This window comes from Pygocentrus nattereri, chromosome 2 (assembly GCF_015220715.1).
Source record: "Pygocentrus nattereri isolate fPygNat1 chromosome 2, fPygNat1.pri, whole genome shotgun sequence".
In the NCBI taxonomy this organism is placed as follows: Eukaryota; Metazoa; Chordata; class Actinopteri; order Characiformes; family Serrasalmidae; genus Pygocentrus; species Pygocentrus nattereri.
Window position 1 is genome coordinate 8,391,990 of NC_051212.1, and position 21,148 is coordinate 8,413,137.

General features: G+C 42.5%; 2 protein-coding genes across 2 annotated transcripts in view; both read right to left on the reverse strand.

Moving 5' to 3' along the window:
- Positions 1 to 7,469: 7,469 nt before the first annotated feature.
- LOC108412010 (zinc finger protein 436-like) lies at positions 7,470 to 16,624 on the reverse strand. The gene is made up of 2 exons (XM_017683850.2): positions 16,502 to 16,624; positions 7,470 to 11,421 (listed from the first exon to the last, which is right to left on the reverse strand). The coding sequence occupies exon 2, from the start codon at positions 11,417 to 11,419 to the stop codon at positions 10,775 to 10,777; it is 645 nt and encodes a 214-aa protein (XP_017539339.1). The 5' UTR covers positions 11,420 to 11,421; positions 16,502 to 16,624; the 3' UTR covers positions 7,470 to 10,774.
- Positions 16,625 to 17,864: 1,240 nt separating this feature from the next.
- LOC108412008 (tripartite motif-containing protein 16-like) overlaps positions 17,865 to 21,148 on the reverse strand; it is an 11,366-nt gene continuing 8,082 nt past the window's right edge. Inside the window, exon 6 of the mRNA XM_017683848.2 lies at positions 17,865 to 19,930. Coding sequence (XP_017539337.1) covers positions 19,395 to 19,930 — 536 coding nt within the window. The 3' untranslated portion in view covers positions 17,865 to 19,394. The remainder of the gene's footprint in view (positions 19,931 to 21,148) is intronic.

Genomic DNA, 21,148 nt, shown 5'->3' on the forward strand with positions numbered 1-21,148 from the left:
ACAGTCAGACTGTAAAACTACACACACTGCAGATTCATACTGGATTAAAATCACTCCACAATTATTACCATCAGACTGTAAAACTACACACTGCAGATTCATATTGGATTAAAATCACTCCACAATTATTACAGTCAGACTGTAAAACTACACACTGCAGACTCATACTGGAATAAAATCACTCCACAATTATTACAGTCAGACTGTAAAACTACACACTGCAGATTCAAACTGGATTAAAATCACTCCACAATTATTACAGTCAGACTGTAAAACTACACACACTGCAGATTCATACTGGATTAAAATCACTCCACAATTATTACCATCAGACTGTAAAACTACACACTGCAGATTCATACTGGATTAAAATCACTCCACAATTATTACAGTCAGACTGTAAAACTACACACTGCAGATTCATACTGGATTAAAATCACTCCACAATTATTACCATCAGACTGTAAAACTACACACACTGCAGATTCATACTGGATTAAAATCACTCCACAATTATTACAGTCAGACTGTAAAACTACACACTGCAGATTCATACTGGATTAAAATCACTCCACAATTATTACCGTCAGACTGTAAAACTACACACTGCAGATTCATACTGGATTAAAATCGCTCCACAATTATTACAGTCAGACTGTAAAACTACACACTGCAGATTCATACTGGATTAAAATCACTCCACAATTATTACAGTCAGACTGTAAAACTACACACACTGCAGATTCATACTGGATTAAAATCACTCCACAATTATTACAGTCAGACTGTAAAACTACACGCTGCAGATTCATACTGGATTAAAATCACTCCACAATTATTACAGTCAGACTGTAAAACTACACACACTGCAGATTCATACTGGATTAAAATCACTCCACAATTATTACCGTCAGACTGTAAAACTACACACTGCAGATTCATACTGGATTAAAATCACTCCACAATTATTACCATCAGACTGTAAAACTACACACACTGCAGATTCATACTGGATTAAAATCACTCCACAATTATTACAGTCAGACTGTAAAACTACACACTGCAGATTCATACTGGATTAAAATCACTCCACAATTATTACAGTCAGACTGTAAAACTACACGCTGCAGATTCATACTGGATTAAAATCACTCCACAATTATTAAAGTCAGACTGTAAAACTACACACTGCAGATTCATACTGGATTAAAATCACTCCACAATTATTACAGTCAGACTGTAAAACTACACACACTGCAGATTCATACTGGATTAAAATCACTCCACAATTATTACAGTCAGACTGTAAAACTACACACTGCAGATTCATACTGGATTAAAATCACTCCACAATTATTACCGTCAGACTGTAAAACTACACACACTGCAGATTCATACTGGATTAAAATCACTCCACAATTATTACAGTCAGACCGTAAAACTACACACTGCAGATTCATACTGGATTAAAATCACTCCACAATTATTACAGTCAGACTGTAAAACTACACACTGCAGATTCATACTGCATTAAAATCACTCCACAACTATTACAGTCAGACTGTAAAACTACACACACTGCAGACTCATACTGGAATAAAATCACTCCACAATTATTACAGTCACACTGTAAAACTACACACTGCAGATTCATACTGGATTAAAATCACTCCACAATTATTACAGTCAGACTGTAAAACTACACACACTGCAGATTCATACTGGATAAAAATCACTCCACAATTATTACAGTCAGACTGTAAAACTACACACACTGCAGATTCATACTGGATTAAAATCATAAAACATAAAACAAATGTAGTTTCATTGGGCTTCATGACTTATAACTGGAAGAGTTTCATAAACTGTATATTGTATTACTTTGTGTAAAGCAGAACCACAGCAAAAAAAATTTAGTCATGATACTGCCTCATTTTTTCTTTTGGTCATACACAAATCTCTGAAAATCATCAAAATGTCTATGTAGTGATCACATACGCATGTGTGATTTATAACTTTATGAATCAAGTATGACTAATAAATTTACAGCTCTTAAAACTGCACTAGCACGCGTCCACGGGCTGAGCTCATGCTAAAGATTTTTGCGTGTTTCTTTTTTTAATTCGTAATTTCCTAAAAGGGTGAGTCAGAGGCTGAAGTAATGAGAGAGCACAGTGCAATATTTCATGGTCCTTTCACATTAACAAGCCTTTTAATAGCTTTCTAGTTAATGCCAACCCCCAAGGTGTCACAAAAAAGCCTGAAAATGGGCTAAAGAACGGGCACGACTTACCATTTCTTTAACTCCCCCCCCCGAAAAGCCCAAAACTGACCCTGCAGTCTCATTGCTCTTGGATATTGGCGTTTTATGCTCCCCTTGTGTGAGGAAATAGTGGTTTTAACAGGGAGGGGATTTTATAACGCTGTAACCGGCAGAGAAACAGGCATTTGAGGGTGGGAATGTGTTAGGTGTGCTTACAGGCCCACTGAGGTTAGGTGTGAATGCTGCAGAGCGGAACAATTTTACGTAAATGTAAATCCTGAAGTTCTTCAAAAGTTCAAAATTATGTTTGGATTCTGTGCAAGTACTGAGACCAGATACACGTCCAGGGGGCAGTCGTGGGCTGGAGGTTAGGGAGCTGGCCCTGTGACCAGAAGGTCGCCGGTTCGATCCCCAGGGCTGACAGTCCATGACTGAGGTGCCCTTGAGCAAGACACCTAACCCCCAACTGCTCCCCGGGCGTCGTGGATAGGGCTGCCCACCGCTCCGGGCAAGTGTGCTCACTGCCCCCTAGTGTGTGTGTGTGGTGTTTCACTTCACGGACGGGTTAAATGCAGAGGTGGAATTTCCCCAGTTGTTGGATCAAAAAAGTATCACTTAACTTGCACAGCTAGAGAAAAGAAACATACAAAGGAAATGTGGCAAGATAGAGCGATATTAAAAGGAGATAAAACAACAATGAGCGTGTTTACATGCACTCAATAAGCCAATAATAATCGGATTTTTGCAGTTATCTGATTAATCAATTGGTCATGTAAACACCATACTCCGATCAGGAATCAGATTAAAGAATCTGATGAAGAGGCTGGACTTAATCAGATTTCTCAGTACATGTAAACTCTCACTCTGATTTACCTCGGATTTCTTAGTCCACGCATGCACGAGATCAGACGTCGGATGTCATGAGATGCGGCAAAACACTTCTGGAGCGGCGCTGAAACCAAACACCAAATGAAGAATGAAATTTGTTCTATGTACCACATTATTTGTAAGTCGCTTTGGATAAAAGCGTCTGCTAAATTGTAATGTAATGTAATGTAATGAAGAATTTAAATATTCTTCACCTTTTAGACGACGCATGTTCGCATTTTCAGGTAAAGTGGTGTGAGGTTTTAAAAATAAAAAAATTTTAGTTTTTTACATTATGTTTACATCGTGTCTTCTTCTGTGAGTTTATTGGCTGTTTGCAAGGCAGAAATCTGATTACTGTCTGATTCATGTAGACCCAGAGTTTCCCCATTATCTGATTACTCAAGAGCATGTGTTAATCGGATTACTGACAAAATATGATTTTCTGCACTTTTTGGATTATTAAGTGCATGTAAACACATTTATTTACTCCACCAATTTTTCCAAAAAATGCCACATGATTAAATGGTTGAGATGTAAATTCAGAGTAGTTTGGTGTGAAATGCTCTGCTATAAAGGAACAGAACCGAACAGACTAGCCTGTCTCTTAGTGAGAACTTGTGGCGCATCATGAATCACAAAATATAAGAACGAAGGCTCTTTATGGATGTTTAGCTGAAGAACGGCAAAAAAATCTGCTTTCAAAACCGGACCAGTTTGTGTCTTCAGTCTCCAAATGTTAATGGAGTGTTTTTAGGACGAATCGTGCTCCTGTCCCAGCCTTTTAGGAACATTTTGCAGGCACCAAATTTTGAATGAGCATGTATTCACAAAAAAATCAATGAAGTTTATATTGTAAAACATCAAATATACTGTTTTCAACTTAAAACAGGTTAAACAGAATGTGCTAATCATGCCTTCTGTTTTCTTTAGAATTTCACATACTGTCCCAACTTTTTTGGAATTGGGTTTTTTGGAAAAATAAAGAAAGAAAAAAGTGAAGAACGGGTGCATTTTCTGCTTGAACCTTACTGACAGCAGGATATCTGTGGAAGGGGTCTACGGAAATATGACCTCAGCTGGCGGCCGTGCCACATTCTTACAGATACTACCACACTACAGAGACTTTCTGCCCCATGGCCACATCTCACATAAGGTATAAACAAGTACTATTTCCCAAGTATTTCACTTTTAGTGTTAGATCTTAGTCTTGCACTCTGAAAACTGTGCAGCCACTTTAATCTGGCTCTGAGTGAAATGGGCAATGCTGCCCCACAGTGGACAATTTGACAGTTAAACGTGTATTTTGTTCTACATTTTCTCAGTTTTTAGACTTCACTATAAAAGTATTGTCTGGGGTGAAAACATTGTTACACACTGATCAGGCCTGACATCCTGACCACCTCCTCGTTTCTACACTCATTGTCCATCTTATCAGCTCCACTTACTGTATATCTGCACTCTGTAGTTCTACAGTTACAGACTGTAGTCCATCTGTTTCTCTGATACTGTTACCCTGTTCTTCAGTGGTCAGGACCCCCATGGACCCTCACAGAGCAGGTACTATGACCCACCACCCAAATTCTCAGCACTGCAGTAACACTGACGTGGTGGTGGTGTGTTGGTGTGTGTTGTGCTGGTACGAGTGGATCAGACATAGCATTGCTGCTGAACACGGCATCACATTCTATACGTGGATTCTATACGTGTTCATGGTTCTATATAGAACCATTTTCTTTACTAAAGAACAGAGCCCTGCTCATGACATCCTGCATAAATAAAAACAATGCGTGGCCACATTTAGCAAATCGTGGGAACAAGATAATTAAGTCTTGGCCACGACTTAGTAAAGCATGAAAACAAGAAAATAACGTTACAACTTAGTAAGGCAGGGGAATGAGATCCTAATGCATGTCCATGACTTAGTAAAGCATAATCTCATTCCCATGCCTTACCAAGTCGTGGCCATAGATTAAGATCTGAGTCCCATGCCTTACTAAGGTGGGGTCATGAGTAAGTTCTCATTCCCATGCCTTACTAAGTCGTGGCCATAGATTAAGATCTCAGTGCCATGCCTTACTAAGGTGGGGTCATGAGTAAGTTATCTCATTCCCATGCCTTACTAAGTCAGGGCCACAATTTAATTATCTCATTCCCATGCCTTACTAAGTCAGGGCCATGGCTTAATTATCTCATTCCCATGCCTTACTAAGTAATTCCCATGTCTTACTACTTACTAAGACTTACCAAGACTACGACTTAGTTCTCATTCCCATGCCTTACCATTTTGGGGTCACGACTTAATTCTCTCATTCCCATGCCTAACTAAGTCAGGACCACGATTTAATAATCTCATTCCCATGCTTTACTAAGTCATACTGATCATGTGCCATGAATGAAATGTAGAAATATATGCTGGGAATAAATGCACTGGATTGTGAACTGGAATCGGATTATTTTGCCTTCATAATACCTGAATGTAATGTTGGTTTAAGCCGCTGGGAGGGACTATAGGAATTTAAGGAGAGGCCGAGGGAAGCTAGTAGGGCCTGTCCACGTACTGAACTGTCGAACTGCTACAAGTAGGACGGCTAGCCTCGCCGAAGCTGTGCACCCTTTGGTGGAGAGGGAAAATAAGTGAGAATAGTCAAAGAAGGGAAGCAAAAAGGCCGTCATGAATTTGGGTTTTATTTATTTTTAAATCACAACATATTTTTTGTAAATAGTCGTGTGCAAGAGTCACTGGTGGAGGATCTTTTATGGTACTGTGTGTATTTTTGATGACGGAAGTGCAATAAAGAAATGGGGAAAGAACCAATTAACCAGCCTTCAGCACAAACATCTTCTAAACAAGCCAACGAGGTAACCGCCAGGCCACTTCGAGTTCACCCCACCACACAACATGCCTACAAAACAAACTGAATAAAAGCAACAAAAAAGCCACAAAAGCCAGAGAAAATAGACGGGTTTTAAGATTTGACTTAAAAACCTCCATTGAGGGGCATTCCTTCATGAAATTCAGAAGACTGTTGCAGGTCTTGGGGCAGCTACAGAAAAGGTCCGGTCACCCTTCAATCTCATCTGAGACCGTGGAACAGCTAAGAGCGACTGGTTAGAAGATTGTAAAAATTGTGAGGTGGAATGGAAGCAGAGGGGGTCAGAGATATAGCTGGGAGCCAAGCCATGCAATGCTTTAAAAACGAATAATAAAACTTTAAATTTAATTCTAGATTTTACTGATAACCAGTGCAATGATGCAAGTACACAGGTAATGCTCTCCCTTTTCTCGGGACCAGTCAGGAGCCTTGCAGCCACATTTAGGACCAACTGCAGACGTGACAACTCTGACGGACAGATTCCCAAGTACAGCGAGTTACAATAGTCAATAGGAGAGGAAATAAAAGCATGAACAACGGTTTCCAGGTTCTTAAAAGACAGAATGCTTTTCATTTTTGCTATATTCCCAAGTTGAAAGAAGCCAACTCTCACAACAGCGTTTATTTGCTTCTCAAACTTAAGAGCCAAATCAAAGATAACGCCACATAGCTTTTCCAGGATTTCCAGAAATAATCATTTCTGCTTTGTCTTGGTTTAGGTTAAGATAGTTCTTAGGCATCTAGCAGTTCATATCTCTCAGACAATCAAAGATAAAGTGCAGAGAGCCATTTTCACCTGGTATAATCGGGAGGTAGAGCGGAGTATCATCTGGATTTTGTACTTCTGGAAAATGGACCCAAGAGGGAGCATTGTATACACAGAACAGAATAGGGCCCAAAATAGAACCCTGAGGTACCCCACAAGTAATTGGTGCTGAGGAGCAGGAAAAGTGACCCATCTTGAAAGAAAATGTTCTATGTTCCAGATAAGAGGCAAACCACTTTAGGGCAGTACCCTGGATGCCAGCGTAAAATGCTGCACTAAGAGAATCAAAATAGCACACTCCAGAATCAATGGCTAAAAATGATTCATAAAGTAAGCTGCTCTCCTGCTGGATGATGTTCTGCACATTTTTCACAAAAAAAAAAAAAAACTAAACAAAAAGCAACCTCTCCAACACACACTGTCAGTGGGAAACACAATGGGAACGGGTGGGAAAAGGTTCTGAAGAGCTGCTTACTTTGACCACAGCAGCTCTGTTCTCTCCTCCAGCACCTCTGTAGAACAAAGGAAGCATGGACTGCCTGATCTTCTACTTATAGCACCTCCACCTGGCTGAAAAGCTGAAGAGTCTTTGCACTGGAATTAAACTAGCATAGCAGACTTTTAGGTGGAACCTGTAATAACTCTGTGACCGAGTATGTGTGGGATAAGCAGAAGAAGGGCAGAAAGAGAAAGGGCCTTCTGTTTCACATGTTTGTCTATTTATTTCTTTAAGATTTTCAGCTTTAAAGAAACATTCAGTGTAAAATAAAACACATATACACTGTATATAAACACAACTTACTGTCAAAAAAAAGCACCGTTTCTCAAATAGAAACGCCGGTATTGGAAGTATTGATACGACTGTTTACCATCTAACCAAAGGTAAAAGTGATGCATGAAACATCAGTTATCAAACTACTTCAGAAGACCTCCCTGAAGAGAAAATACCCCAAAACAAAGCATTTCACACACATACCAAGAAAATATCAAAACATAGATGATAAAATGCCAAAAATGTTCAGACACAAGCTTGCAAAACGTTGCCTTCCTAAGGCCTTTTCGGACGGGGTATGTTTTCCATGGGGAGGTGGGTAACGCCAGTTTACCTCAGGACATCTGTTACGTTTATGACCAGCTACTCGATTTGCTTGCTGCCTTCACTCCAGAAAAAGACTAGAAACAATGTTAAAACATTTAATTTAGCCATTACTTGTTTTAGCTGGTCATTTGCCTCACTGTCTTAGGTGAAGGCAGTGCGTCAGGACAGTAAGATCAAGAGTAGTGACCCTTATTAGTCCCTCAATGGGGAAATTTCACTTCCGCATTCTAACCCAGCCGTGCAGTAAAAAACACATACAGACTAGTGAACACACACAATAGGGGGCAGTGAGCATACTTGCCTGGAGCAGTGGGCAGCCCTATCCACAGCACCCATGGAGCAGTGGGGGGTTGGGTGTCTTGCTCAAACGCACTTCAGTCACCTACTGTAGGCTGGTTCCTCACTTACAGCCCACGACTGCCCCATAACAATACACATTTGCCTGATTTTAGCCACAGAGAACAATGAGGCTGAAGTCCTATTCCTATTTGCCAGCTTCTTGTTCAAACTTTCCCGTTCCACCTTCCATCTGGCGTCATAATAATAATTGCTACACTACTTAAGATGCAACAGGAAAATCTGAACAAGAGACTTAAGCTTAGTTAGAGAGCACAAGTAAATGTGCCTTCATACTGGAGGAACTTCTTTTCCACAGGATACAATAGCGTTTTACCAACACGTCAATTCAGGATTAATATAACCTGACGTTATTTTTACAGCTTCTTTTACGGAAGGTAAAAAGGCACCGGAATCTTGTCACAGAAGCAAGCAGTCTGTAAAAATGACTGACATGGCGCATTGGGATGGGACTAAAATCACTGAGAAATGTCGGTAATAACCACATTACCCACCTCCTCATGTAAAACTAATCCAGTCGGAATAGGGCTTTAGCATAAAGCCCCCATCTCAACAACGCAATTTCGGAAGCCATCATTCTTTGAATAGCTAAACTGGGATACATGAGTAAAAGACAATAATAAGAAACACAGAGGGAAACAGGCCATTAACAGTTACTCTGCACGGCTTGAGTGCTGAATGATGAACAACGTTCAATGTGCTTCATCACAGAATGACCCAACGTTATCAACCAGTTTCTATTCTCAGGGCCACAACGACAGTTGAAAAACTGTTCATGGGGAGACTCCAGCACATAAACGAGCACAATCTTTTTTACCCATTTCTATCAAGTTCAGATGTCTCGTTCTGCAGGTGCCTGCCTACTCTGGTAAACAAAAAAAAATGGATATAAGAACTTCCGAGTCATGAGTTTTTCAAGTACAGTAATCGTGTGGTGAATGCCTTCCTGGGATGGTTTAAAAGTGGAGGTTACTGTAGTTCCTGAAATGGAACCAGTGACTAGTGATGCCTCCCATGGCAGCGTTTTAGGTCCTTTGTTATATTTTATTATCTCGTTTTAGGCCAGAAGGCCTCTTTAACTATACAGGAGCATGTGAATGTAATAGTTTTCCTGCTAACTGATTCCTTCTGAAAATAAAAAGTGTTTCCTCTAAAAAATGATCCTACAACCACATCCTAAAGCAGGAATGTTAAACTGAGGACCTTTCAGGCCAAAAGCTGTGGAGATCAGCGTTTACCCTCAACTAACACTCTGAATTCAGTTCATGAGGACCTCGCCGACGAGCTGAATCAGGCGTGCTTAATGAGGCAGTGTGCTGAAGTCTGGCCCCGTGAGGACTGGAGCCTGACACGTATCCTAAAATAACTCTTGTTTCTGTTTTAATGGTATTTTAAACATTTGAACGTCTTCATTAGGAATATCAGGACCTGGGCCTTCTATTAATTATGCATTCTAATGCATTTGCATTGTTTTACCCCCAACGTTTGCAAACGATCAGCACCAATCAGTAACTCACTCCAGCTCTAGTGTAGTTAGTAAGTTACAAAATAAGATGGTTATAGTCATATTTTCTTATTTCACGTTTTGTTCAAAATATTGAGAGTGTTTACATGCACTCGATTATCCAATCACAAATAGTCACGTAAGCAGCACGATCTGATTACTCAGATCAGAGTAAGGTCTAGAGAAATCCAATCGATTAAGAAATCCAGTAAAGAGATGCTGGATTTTAGCTCAGTAATCAGACTGCTCAGCGTGCGTGAACTCTTACTCTGATTTCTTTCGGATTTCTCAGTCTGAGCATGTGTGAAAACAGACGGCGGTACTGGAAATTAAGCGAGACACAGCCACACTTTTGGAGCGATGCTGAAACCAAATACATGCCTGACGAAACGAAGGATTTAAATCATCTTCATCTTCTAGATGATGTGTGTTCATATTTTCAAGTGGCTCAATGTCTTTTTTAAAAAGAAGCCGTGGAAGTTTGAGTTGTACATTACGTTTACGTCACGTCTTCTTCGATGAGTTTATTGGTCGGTTGCAAAGCATAAATCAGATTATTGTAGACCTGGAGTTTTCTCATTATCTGATTACTTACGTCGACTGATTACGATGCGTCGATCGGATTACTGACAAAATCTAATTTTCTGCAGTTATCGGGTTATTAAGTGCATGTAAACGCACTCACTGATACCAAATCATTAACCCAGTATCATGAATGGATTCGAGTCTACACTCCTATCTTCACCTTCACTGATGGCAGAACATAATTTGGCTATACACAGATTCCGTAAACCTGCAAACGTCCTGTCATTTAGCACATCCGACAAGTCATTTGAAGGCCTTGCCATGTTTTGGAGCATTCATGTTAACCACAGAAGGGCAACAGGTGACCAGGAGCATAGCTGGGTACCCCTTAACTATGATGTCCATAGCAAAGATCACTGTAATGCTGTTTCTTGTCAGTTCTGGATAAACCCAAGAAACCCAATGTCCACCAAGACGCTAAATTATAGCAGAGTGGCCAGCAAACTTCTATGTAAACTCAAGTGTCGTGAGCTTCCACCTCTTTCTTAATACATTTGTGCAACTTCAAACTGTTAGAATGTCTGAAGCTCTTCTCACAATCTGAGCAGTAATACGGTTTTTCTCCCGTGTGAATGCGCTGGTGTGTTTGAAGATGACTCGGCAGGGTAAAACTCTTGCCACACTCTGGGCAGTCGTACGGTTTCTTTCCCGTGTGAGTGTGCTGATGTTGTATGAGGTTACTCAGTCTAGTGAAACTCTTCCCGCACTGCGAGCACTGATGTGGCTTCTCTCCGGTGTGAATGCGCTGGTGTGTTTGTAGGTAACTCTGTGTAGTAAAGCTCTTCCCGCACTCTGAACAGTTATACGGCTTCTCTCCCGTGTGAATGCGCTGGTGTCGCTGGAGATGACAATGTCGATTAAACCTCTTCCCGCATTCTGAGCAGTCATATGGCCTCTCTCCGGTGTGGACGCGCTGGTGCGTTTGCAGATGACTCCGCTGAAGGTAACTCTTTCCGCACACAGAGCAGTGGTGAGGTCTCCGCTTTTTCTGAGCTTGGGTCACGCAGAGCGAATCACCGGACGTTTGCGGAAAACTGAAAATCCGAATGGGGCCCGTGGTCTGCAAGGTGAACTCATCTGCTGACAGCAGTATAACATTCATTTCTGGAAGAGAAAAAATAATTTAAACTCTGTGCAAAATGTGACAAAAGCACGAAATACAACTGTTGACGATTGTATCTCATACAAAGACATAATTTATTGTCAGTTTATTTCCAAATAGACATTGAAAAAAACAATGTTTCGGCACATTTTAATGCCCAATTATTTATCGGCTGAATTTAATATGGTAAAAAATGGCCACTCTTTTAGTTGGCAAGACTCCCGTTGGGACAGTCGTGGGCTGGAGGTTAGGGAACCAGCCCTGTGACTGGAAGATCGCCGGCTCGATCCCCTGAGCTGACAGTACGCGACCACCCCCAACTGCTCCTTCGGGCGCTGTGGATAGGGCTGCCTAACGCTCTGGGCAAGTGTGCTCACTGCCCCCTAGTGTGTATGTGGTGTTTCGCTGCACGGATGGGTAAAATGCAGAGGTGAAAATTCCCTGTTGTGGGACTAATAAGTGTCACCTAACTTAAAAACATAACCTCCATGGGTTACAGACTGATTAAACAAAAGGAATCAGGCGTGCTTCAATCCGTTTATGATGGCAGGTTTTCATTCACTCACTGATAAGACTGGACATCTCTGCTTTACACGTTTCTTGTAGCCAGCTAACAGACTTTCTCTTCTTGATATTTGATTTGTTTTTTCTGTTTTTCCTTGCAGAACTCATGGAGGTCATGGACACTCACATGTTGCACATCTTGCTCGAAACTGACCCACAGTTTTTTTTTACAATAGTATTGATTTACAATACGGTTCTACATAGTGGTGGGAGATACAGTTTCAGGTACACTGGATACATTTCTTACATTTACGGCATTTGGCTGACGCTCTTATCCAGAGCAACTTACAGCTTGATCAGTTTACATAGATAGGCCATGGCGGTGTTAGGAGTCTTGCCCAAGGGGCTCTTATTGGTATAGTGTAGGGTGTTTGCCCAGGTGGGGATTGAACCCCAGTCTACAGTGTAGAAGGCAGAGGTGTTAACCACTACACTAACCAAGTTTCTTCTCCCTTTATAATGAAATCGGTCAGGACTCTACAAAGTACTGACAATATACACAATCCACTCAGAAAAGTGAGCTATATGCTACTGTATTATGCCATAATTATCGTGATAATAATGATATATATGCTCACATTGCCCAGCAGGGCCACTTCTACATAACCTTAACAGAACACTTGGAAAATGTCAGGGTCTCGAACGAACAATGACCTGCTTAGTGTCTTTACCCCTTTATTTTTTAACTGAACACTTGAGGCTAATGTTCACAAACTGCATGCCTCAACCATCACACGTGCCTCAGACCAGGTTCAGCTGTTAAGTCTTCTCAACATAGACTTGACTTTGTCTGTTCACTGTGATTATTTAGCCACTGAATGCAGTTTGAGGCAAGTGTGTGGTTGGTTAGTGTAGTGGGTAACACTTCTGCCTTCTACGCTGTAGACTGGGGCTCAATCCCCAACCAGGGCAAGCACCCTACACTATACCAATAAGAGTCCTTGGGCAAGACTCCTAACACCACCTTCTCCTCGCTGTGTAAAATAATCAAACTCAGTCGATCTGGACAAGAGCGTCAGCCAAACGCCATAAATGTAAATACAAGTGTGTGATGACTTGCAGTTTGTTGGTGTTACATTCATGACTCTTCTAAGCTTCATAACCCGAGACACACTAAAGACGAAACCTTCAGACACTGAAGATGTTTTGGCAGACTGACCACATTTAGGAGGAGAAAAACTGTAAATTAGATGTTTGTCCAGTCAAATGAATCTACCTGTAGTGACCAAACCGGCCCATCCACAACTCACCTTGCTCTCGGGTCGGCTTTGGCTTTCCCCACTAAATTTACACGTTACAATATAATTTACATGCGTCCTGAATAACGTCTGTACTGTTTAACCATATTGGCACACATGTGCACATCTAACATGGCTCTTTTTACACATTTATATTGTTTTCATAATGTTTATGAAGATCTACATGCTTACAAAAGATGGTTCTTTTAAGGTTCTTTAGTAAAGCTAATGGTTCTGTTCAGGACCATGAGTTTTATATAGAACCATTTTGTGCATAAAAGCTGAACTGCACAGTGAAATGGTTCTTCAGACTAATGGAGATGGTGTTTCTGTATCACACCAAAAAGGGTTCTTCTACTGCTACTAGCAGAACCCTTTTAGCTGCAACACAGAACCATTTCCAAAAAAAGGTTCTACAGAGGATGTGTTGTACATGCTCCTTTATCAATCTGAAGAACCACTACACCATGCAAAGAACCATCTAAGCATGAAATGGTTTTCTTCACGGTTCCATACAGAACCCACTGTCTTAACTAAAGAACCCATGAAGAACCATCTTTAAGTGTGTGCTCCACAAATCCGTAAAGGAGCACCCAATGCACCGAAAGGGTTTCTCTGTATGACACGATGTGACACTGAAGGACCTGATTTGACCGTAAAAGAAAACAGAAGAAGCACATTGAACTGAAGTCTTCAGGACCAACTTGGCAACATCTGCTAGAACACAAACACTCATATGATCTCCACCGGATACACTGAAGTACCACAATGAAATCTAGTAGCCTCTTCAACTCCTTGGGACCACCGGTGGTTCCAAACCGCACTTGGTCATGGTCTTCATAACGTTCATATTCCATAAGCTCCATTCAGAAGCTGGGCGTCGTGTGAGGCTGTAGTTCTTCTCTCCAGTCTAATAGACGGTGACGTCATTTTAAACCCTTATAATAAAAGAAGCTGAACTTTGTTTTTCTACTGAAAGTCGACACGTTTTTCCCCAAATCTGGGCTCTAAACTATAAACAGACGGATCTGTAAAAATGATTTTTATGAAATAAAACAAAGAGCGTCTGAGATTTTTGGCTTTCAGCGGTAAACTGTTAGTGTTTATGTGTAGATCATAAAACACATGTTCTGTTAATTTGAGGGTCTTTAACCCAAAAATAAATAAATAACAATAATAATAATAATTACATTTATTTCTTGCAGTTACTGAATAATTTACTCAACAATTTGGTCAGATGGACAAACTGCACTCCACTGATCTTTCAAAAACTCCTTTTTCAATGAATGGCTGTGACGTAAACAGAGTCGTTCAGTGTGGTTTGGTGCGAAACGCTCAGTTTTAGAGAAACTTACCATCAGAACCGTTCACAGTGGTGGTGATAGGAACCAGACGTCCACCTCTAAAAGCTCCCTCACAGAAAGTCACTACATGAGATGGTCATGAATTCACTGCCTGATGTCTGAGACGCTGTTTTATCATAGTTTTGTAATGAATGTTTGGCTTAAGAGGGCCTGGGTTCGATTCCCCGGCCGGGTAACCGGGGTCCGGTTTGCATGTTCTCCCCATGTCTGCGTGGGTTTCCTCCGGGTTCTCCGGTTTCCTCCCACAGTCCAAAGGCCTGCAAGCGGCTTAGAAAATGTATGTGTGTGTGTGTTTAGCTTAAAATGTACTTTCAGCCATTTCTATTTGATGGTGTAGGGCTAAAAGTAGGTCATTATGAGGCAAAATAATCTCCAAAGAAAACTCAGCGTCAGATTTTGGATATTTATAATTCAATATTTAGATGTCAATAATATTATTCCTACTAGTCAAAGTGGATTCTAGATATGCACAACTGTACTTCAGGGATCTGAAACTATACATATCTCTAATGCACATTATAGCCTGACGAGTCATCGCTGAATCAAAGATGAACTGAATTAGTATTTCTGCAAGTCAAATTTCAATTATGGATATACCTGGAATTTTTTCTTTACTAATGAAAGTGTAGCCGGAAATTTCACCAGTCGCAACGAAAGTGTAGACATCTGTAATTACAATTTTTAAAAATAAAACAATAAGATATTTCATAATCGCACCTTCTTGAGCCTCAATTTAACAATATTGATTTTAAATCAATTATACAGAATTCCAGGCACCACAGAACAGAAGAGCTCATCCTCACAGTCATGTGACGCTTTTTTTACACAATTTTAACTGCAATAATCTAAACATGATTATGAAATATATGAATTCAGTTACGTAACGTTCCCCAGGAGTCGTGTCACTGGCGTCACCGCGTAACAGAAAGTCTCTTATTTTGAAATGAAAGTCACACCGATGACATCACTGAACCCCCTTTCCCCTGTTTTCTGAGGATCCATGAAGAAAAGCTCATGGTGAGTCTACTGTGTGTCTCAGTTCTCAGAGATTCTCTCATTCAGCTCATGATCTCATACGAAGCTCTTAGCTGACGTCACTGGTGTGACCGACTTTCTTCTTAAAAAAAAGAAGAAAAACGGAAGATAAATGGATTAAAGTTTTAGCGGACGTTCCAGGATGGACCATGAGGTGGTTTGATGTTCTGTAGCAGCCGTTTTCTGTAAAATGCGTTTTTCATGGAAAACGTCACCGGTGTGACTTTTCTCGTGTGTGACACCGATGACGATCGGTAGCACCGGTGACCCCCTATGGACAGATGGAAAGGTGGACGTTCCTGTAGAGCGACCCTATTGCAGGCATCTATACTTGTAGTAGTAAAAATGTAATTATAGATGAGACAGAATGAATCACATGCCAATCAAAGGTAAGAGGACTAGTCTAAATGACCTCATGGGTGTCACCCTGGCAATATAACCGGCTGAAATGCCTTTATAGACGCGCACACTTGACATGACTGGTAAAGAAGCTGTTTTGTACTGGTATAAACTGCACTTCAGATCTTTCACTCATAAAAACAGCTACAGCTGGTGCAGTTTTTGGTCAAAACGGCTTGCCACACATCACCCCTGCGCTGAAGTCTCGACACTCGTCCACTCCACACCAAGCCACTCTGAACGGCTCTGTTTACATCGCAAACACCTGAGCATGAGCAGGAATTTTGAAAAGCTGGTGGAATTCCCCTTTAGGCTCCGACTGGCGTCGACACAATGTGGCAGGTTTGCCCCCCAAACCGAGAGAAGAGCCGACGGGGCTCTGCGGCTTATCCGGGAAGCGGGCGCCTCTGTGTCGGTTTGTCGGAGCGACGGTGGGAAACACGACAGAAACGACGAGGAAAAAGTGGTGAACAGCTGCTTACTTCCCCCCGCTCAGCTCCTCTTTCTCTCCAGCAGCACCGAGGAGGTGCGAAGGGACTCCCGAGTCCGGTCTTCTCCTCCTCCTCCACCTTCGGGTGGAGGGAGAACCGCAGTTAAGGAGGGAGCGCCACCAGCAGGCCCGGAGTGGCTTTTCGTTTTTATCCCACCCGTATTCCGGCAAACCCCACCTCCTCCACTACGAGCGGGTGGAAGATCAGAGCTCAGGGGTCTGACCTGACCCGCCCACCGAGAGGGGCTTTTCACCTCACCCCTCATTAAAGATAAACACGAAGGAAGCATCAGACAACGACTGACCACATAGTGGACTAATGCAGCCCTGATTGGAGAATGAAGCCACGCCCCCGTGTGTGTGTGCGTGTGTGTGTGTGTGTGTGTGTGTAACTATCGGCCCTCCCCGCATTTTGTTTGCCCTCTCCAGTCAGTGACCACCCACACAGCACTGCACTTCCACCTTTTAAGGTGGAACGGGGAAATTCGAACAGGGAGCTGAGGCACCGAATGTAGTCTTAACTGTTGCACCTTTTAAGGTGGAACGGGGAAATTCGAACAGGGAGCTGAGGCGCCAAATGTAGTCTTAACTGTTGCACCTTTTAAGGTGGAACGGGGAAATTCGAACAGGGAGCTGAGGCACCGAATGTAGTCTTAACTGTTGCACCTTTTAAGGTGGAACGGGGAAATTCGAACAGGGAGCTGAGGCACCGAATGTAGTCTTAACTGTTGCACCTTTTAAGGTGGAACGAGAAAACTTCGCATGACAAAACCATCAGGTTTAATAGTTTCTGTGGCAGGGCGGTTCAATTCCCCAAAAGCCTGGTGGAAAGAATGAACGGCTACTCATTTCTCAAACCAAAGACAAAAGAGACGTAAGATCTGAGTTTAAGTGTTTAAGAGCATTGTTCCCCAGCGGGCTGCCAACACTGGAGTAGCCAGCCAACATGGGATCCCTCGAATACCAGGGGGTATTTGCCCACCGTGCATGAGGATTTGAGAAGTCATTTACATCTTTATAACAATCACAGACCGGAACTTGCTTTTTGTTTTATGTTAAAAAAACATTGATTTTTAAAGGTTGGTTAACCCCGTCAGTGACCAGGGCCCACCTGAGGGTCCCAAGTTTTATTTCACCATTCTACAAGTTTTGAACAGATTAGCCCGTTTGCAATGAAGTCCCTGTAGCTACTGAATAATAAGGAGTATAGTCTGTATGTATGTAGTAAGTGTGTAATAAAGCATGTAATAAATCTGGGATTTTAAGGGGTTAATGTCAGTAACAATACAGAGAAGCACAGGAATAAAGGGATACGTAATAGATAGAGAAAGAGAAAAGACACTGAATGCATCAAGTAAGCGTTATCTGTCGAGAATGTCGTCTTTTTATTATACCAGTTTTCAGTTATCATCAAATAGTGTTTGGACTCCCAAGATAAATTTTAAAAAGTGCCTTTTGTTACAGAATGCAGCGAGTAAAATCAATACATTTATAAGATCATCATCATCCTCATCATCATCATCATCACATTTATCTATATGGCATCCTTCCCATGCTCAAGGATGCTTTAAAATCAATACATAATCAATAATACATAACACAGAACACACACACACACACACACACACACACACACACACACACACACACACAGGGGAAAGTCTCAGACTGTAACTATGGTGCGTCACACAGGAGACCCGGGAAGCCTTAAAGGCCGAACACGTCCTTCGTCACAAAGGGGAAACATATTCCTGCAGCTGAACTCCGCCAGTCCAATCCAGGCAGCCTCACAGCTGCAGTGCAGCGACAGCCAAGCCAGCTCAGGCTGCGATGTCACATCGATCAGGTCCCCTGTCCAGAGAGCCCCGTAGCTGTGATGCGGCGTCACTCAAGCAGCCAGTCCAATAAGCCCCTGAGCCACAGCTGGAAAGTCACTCTCGCCTGCTGTCTCAGTGGATATGATGGCAAATTCCTCAGGCAAACATCAAAACAAACACACACACAATACAAAACTAATGGAAAACCAGCATCCGAACAGTACAGAAAACAGAGCTATCATCAAGGATACTGTCAACTACACAGCTTGAGAAAGGCCGAAATTCTTTCTATGAAACCCAGTTTGCCTCAGATTGCTCCAGAGTGTGAAGGGTCAGATCACACTGACCCAGCAAAAACCTCTTTTTAATGTGGACACACTGGTGTTTGCTGGGTCAGCGCTCTGGCCAGATATCTAAGACATGTTTGGTGTCCGAAGTTTGATCATTTCGTATTTCGCTGGAGCTCTGAGGTTAAATATTGTGGACGTCTACGGTACCGTGCAAAAGTCCGAGGCTGACCATCTTTTAGGTTCCCAGTCAAAAAATTACAAGTTATTCATTTTTCAGGAGATGTTTCTGAGAAGGTTAGACAGTCCACTCATAAGGAAGGAGAAAGCCAAAGGAAAATATTCAGAATATTGGTATTTCTGGACTTATTACAGAAAACGTGACTCCCAAGAACCATTCAAGAACCTGGTGGAGACCAAAAGTGTCCCCGTCAGGTAAACAACACGTAAAGCGTTCATCTCTGAGAGAGAGGAGAAAATCAAGCACTGACCCAAGAATGACCCACCACCCAAATAGTACCTGCTCTGTGAGGGTCCATGGGGGTCCTGACCACTGAAGAACAGGGTATCAAAGTATCAGAGAAACAGATGGACTACAGTCTGTAACTGTAGAACCTATAGAGTATAGACCTATACAGTAAGTGGAGCTGATAAAGTGGACAGAGAGCGTAGAGGTCATGAAGTTGTACCTGATCGGTGTATAAGCATATAATGTGTGACTGTGATCATCAGCTATGGTGGAGAGCAACCTGATCTCCACTTCTCAACATCACCTATTCACCTATTCATTTGGGCACAACATTTTCACTTCTGACCCTGAGCAGACCACAAACCCAGCGTAGAGCGGCTGAGCGAATGTGGTCTGGACTCTGTGGAGGAGCACCATCGCATCAGAGACGCTGTAGAAGGACAGAATTCCTGCCCTGTGGTCCACATAGACCCCTATCCTAGAGGAGCTGGACGCCTTGCGGATTTCTGTTTCTGTTTTGCGGTGTCGGAACGAGAAGCTGGACGGAGTGCAGAACAATCTCCAGGAGTGGTCACCTCGTCCAAACAAGCACTCGTCACCTTTTCCCTTCCTGCGAACGGTTTTATACGACACAGCGACAGAAACCCCTGTAGCCCCGCTCCACTCAACCTCCCAGTAGCAGCGTCCGGTCACGCTCTCTCTGCACAGCACTTGGAGGTAGTGGTCAAATCTGTCTGGGTGGTCAGGATACGTGTGTGCCTTTTCACTGCAGGTCACCACGGTGTTCCCCTCAGACAGTCGGAGGTAATTATTTGCTGTTGTTGGATCCAGTGTGAGCCCACGGGAGTCTGAGGGGCAAAGAAAAGGGAATCTCAGTTAAAATGCCAGTAAAATCCTGTAAACATGCGGATCATTAAAAACTGGCCTCCGAATTCAGTTCAGAGTTCAGTTACATCTAGAGGGAACGTGTGAAGTAACCGTGGAATTGCAGGCCTTTATGTGTGTAAATACACAGCAGTAAGCAAAAGTTTAGGCTCCCCTCCTCAAATAACGTTTTGTTGTTTGTGTGCCGAGTGTGAATAAGTTAACACGTCCTGTACAGAGAGCACAACAATGCACATTTAATACAGAATTACTGCTTATTTACTTCATTTCATATAGTGGGAAAGAAACACACACAATGAGGCCGGTGCAAAAGTAATGACACGTTTTATACTGTGTGCTTTATGGTTTCTCCCCAACATGTTAAACTCAGCAAATAACCTGAGATTTTGTGCATTAAAATGTGCGGATGTGGCATATTTACGCGTGAGGTGTCTTTACACTCATCTTGTGTTTGTTATATTCATGTTTTTCTTAGGGTGGCAGGGTGGCAGGGTGGCAGGGTGGCGTGGTGGGTAGCGCTGTCGCCTCACAGCGAGGAGGGCCTGGGTTCGATTCCCCGGCCGGGTGACCGGGGTCCTCTCTGTGTGGAGTTTGCATGTTCTCCCCATGTCTGCGTGGGTTTCCTCCGGGTTCTCCGGTTTCCTCCCACAGTCCAAAGACATGCAGTCAGGCCAACTGGACAGGCTGAATTGCCCCTGGGTGTGAGTGACTGTCTGTGTCTGTCTGTCTGCCCTGCAATGGACTGGCGACCTGTCCAGGGTGTATCCTGCCTTCCGTCCAAAGACCGCTGGGATAGGCTCCAGCACCCCCCTGCGATCCTGACGGAGAAGCGGCTTGGAAAATGGATGGATGGATGGATGGATGTTTTTCTTTATATCTGTTATCTCTTAAGCTCTCTTTTCCTCTGTTGTGTCCTGTTGAGGGCCTCTCTCGCCCCCTCCCTCAAAACAGGGAGCTAATGTATAGAATAGCATGCCAATGGGATGAGAGCAGTAGTTCCTTATGGGATCTGTTTGCTTTAGAATAAACTTCTCCAGATATGGGAATGTATGGATGTGTGTGTGTCTCTAACCAGGTTATGTATGTGCGTCCATTCAGCCTATAAGAGCAGAGGCAGCTTGGACGAGAGAGATCCCGCCTTCGGCCTTCGGGACTCTCACAGGGCTTTAGCACTATCTGAT

Bases quoted from the DNA above. Each gene is read 5' to 3' on its own strand.
- LOC108412010 (XM_017683850.2), bottom strand. From the start codon at position 11,419: ATGAATGTTATACTGCTGTCAGCAGATGAGTTCACCTTGCAGACCACG.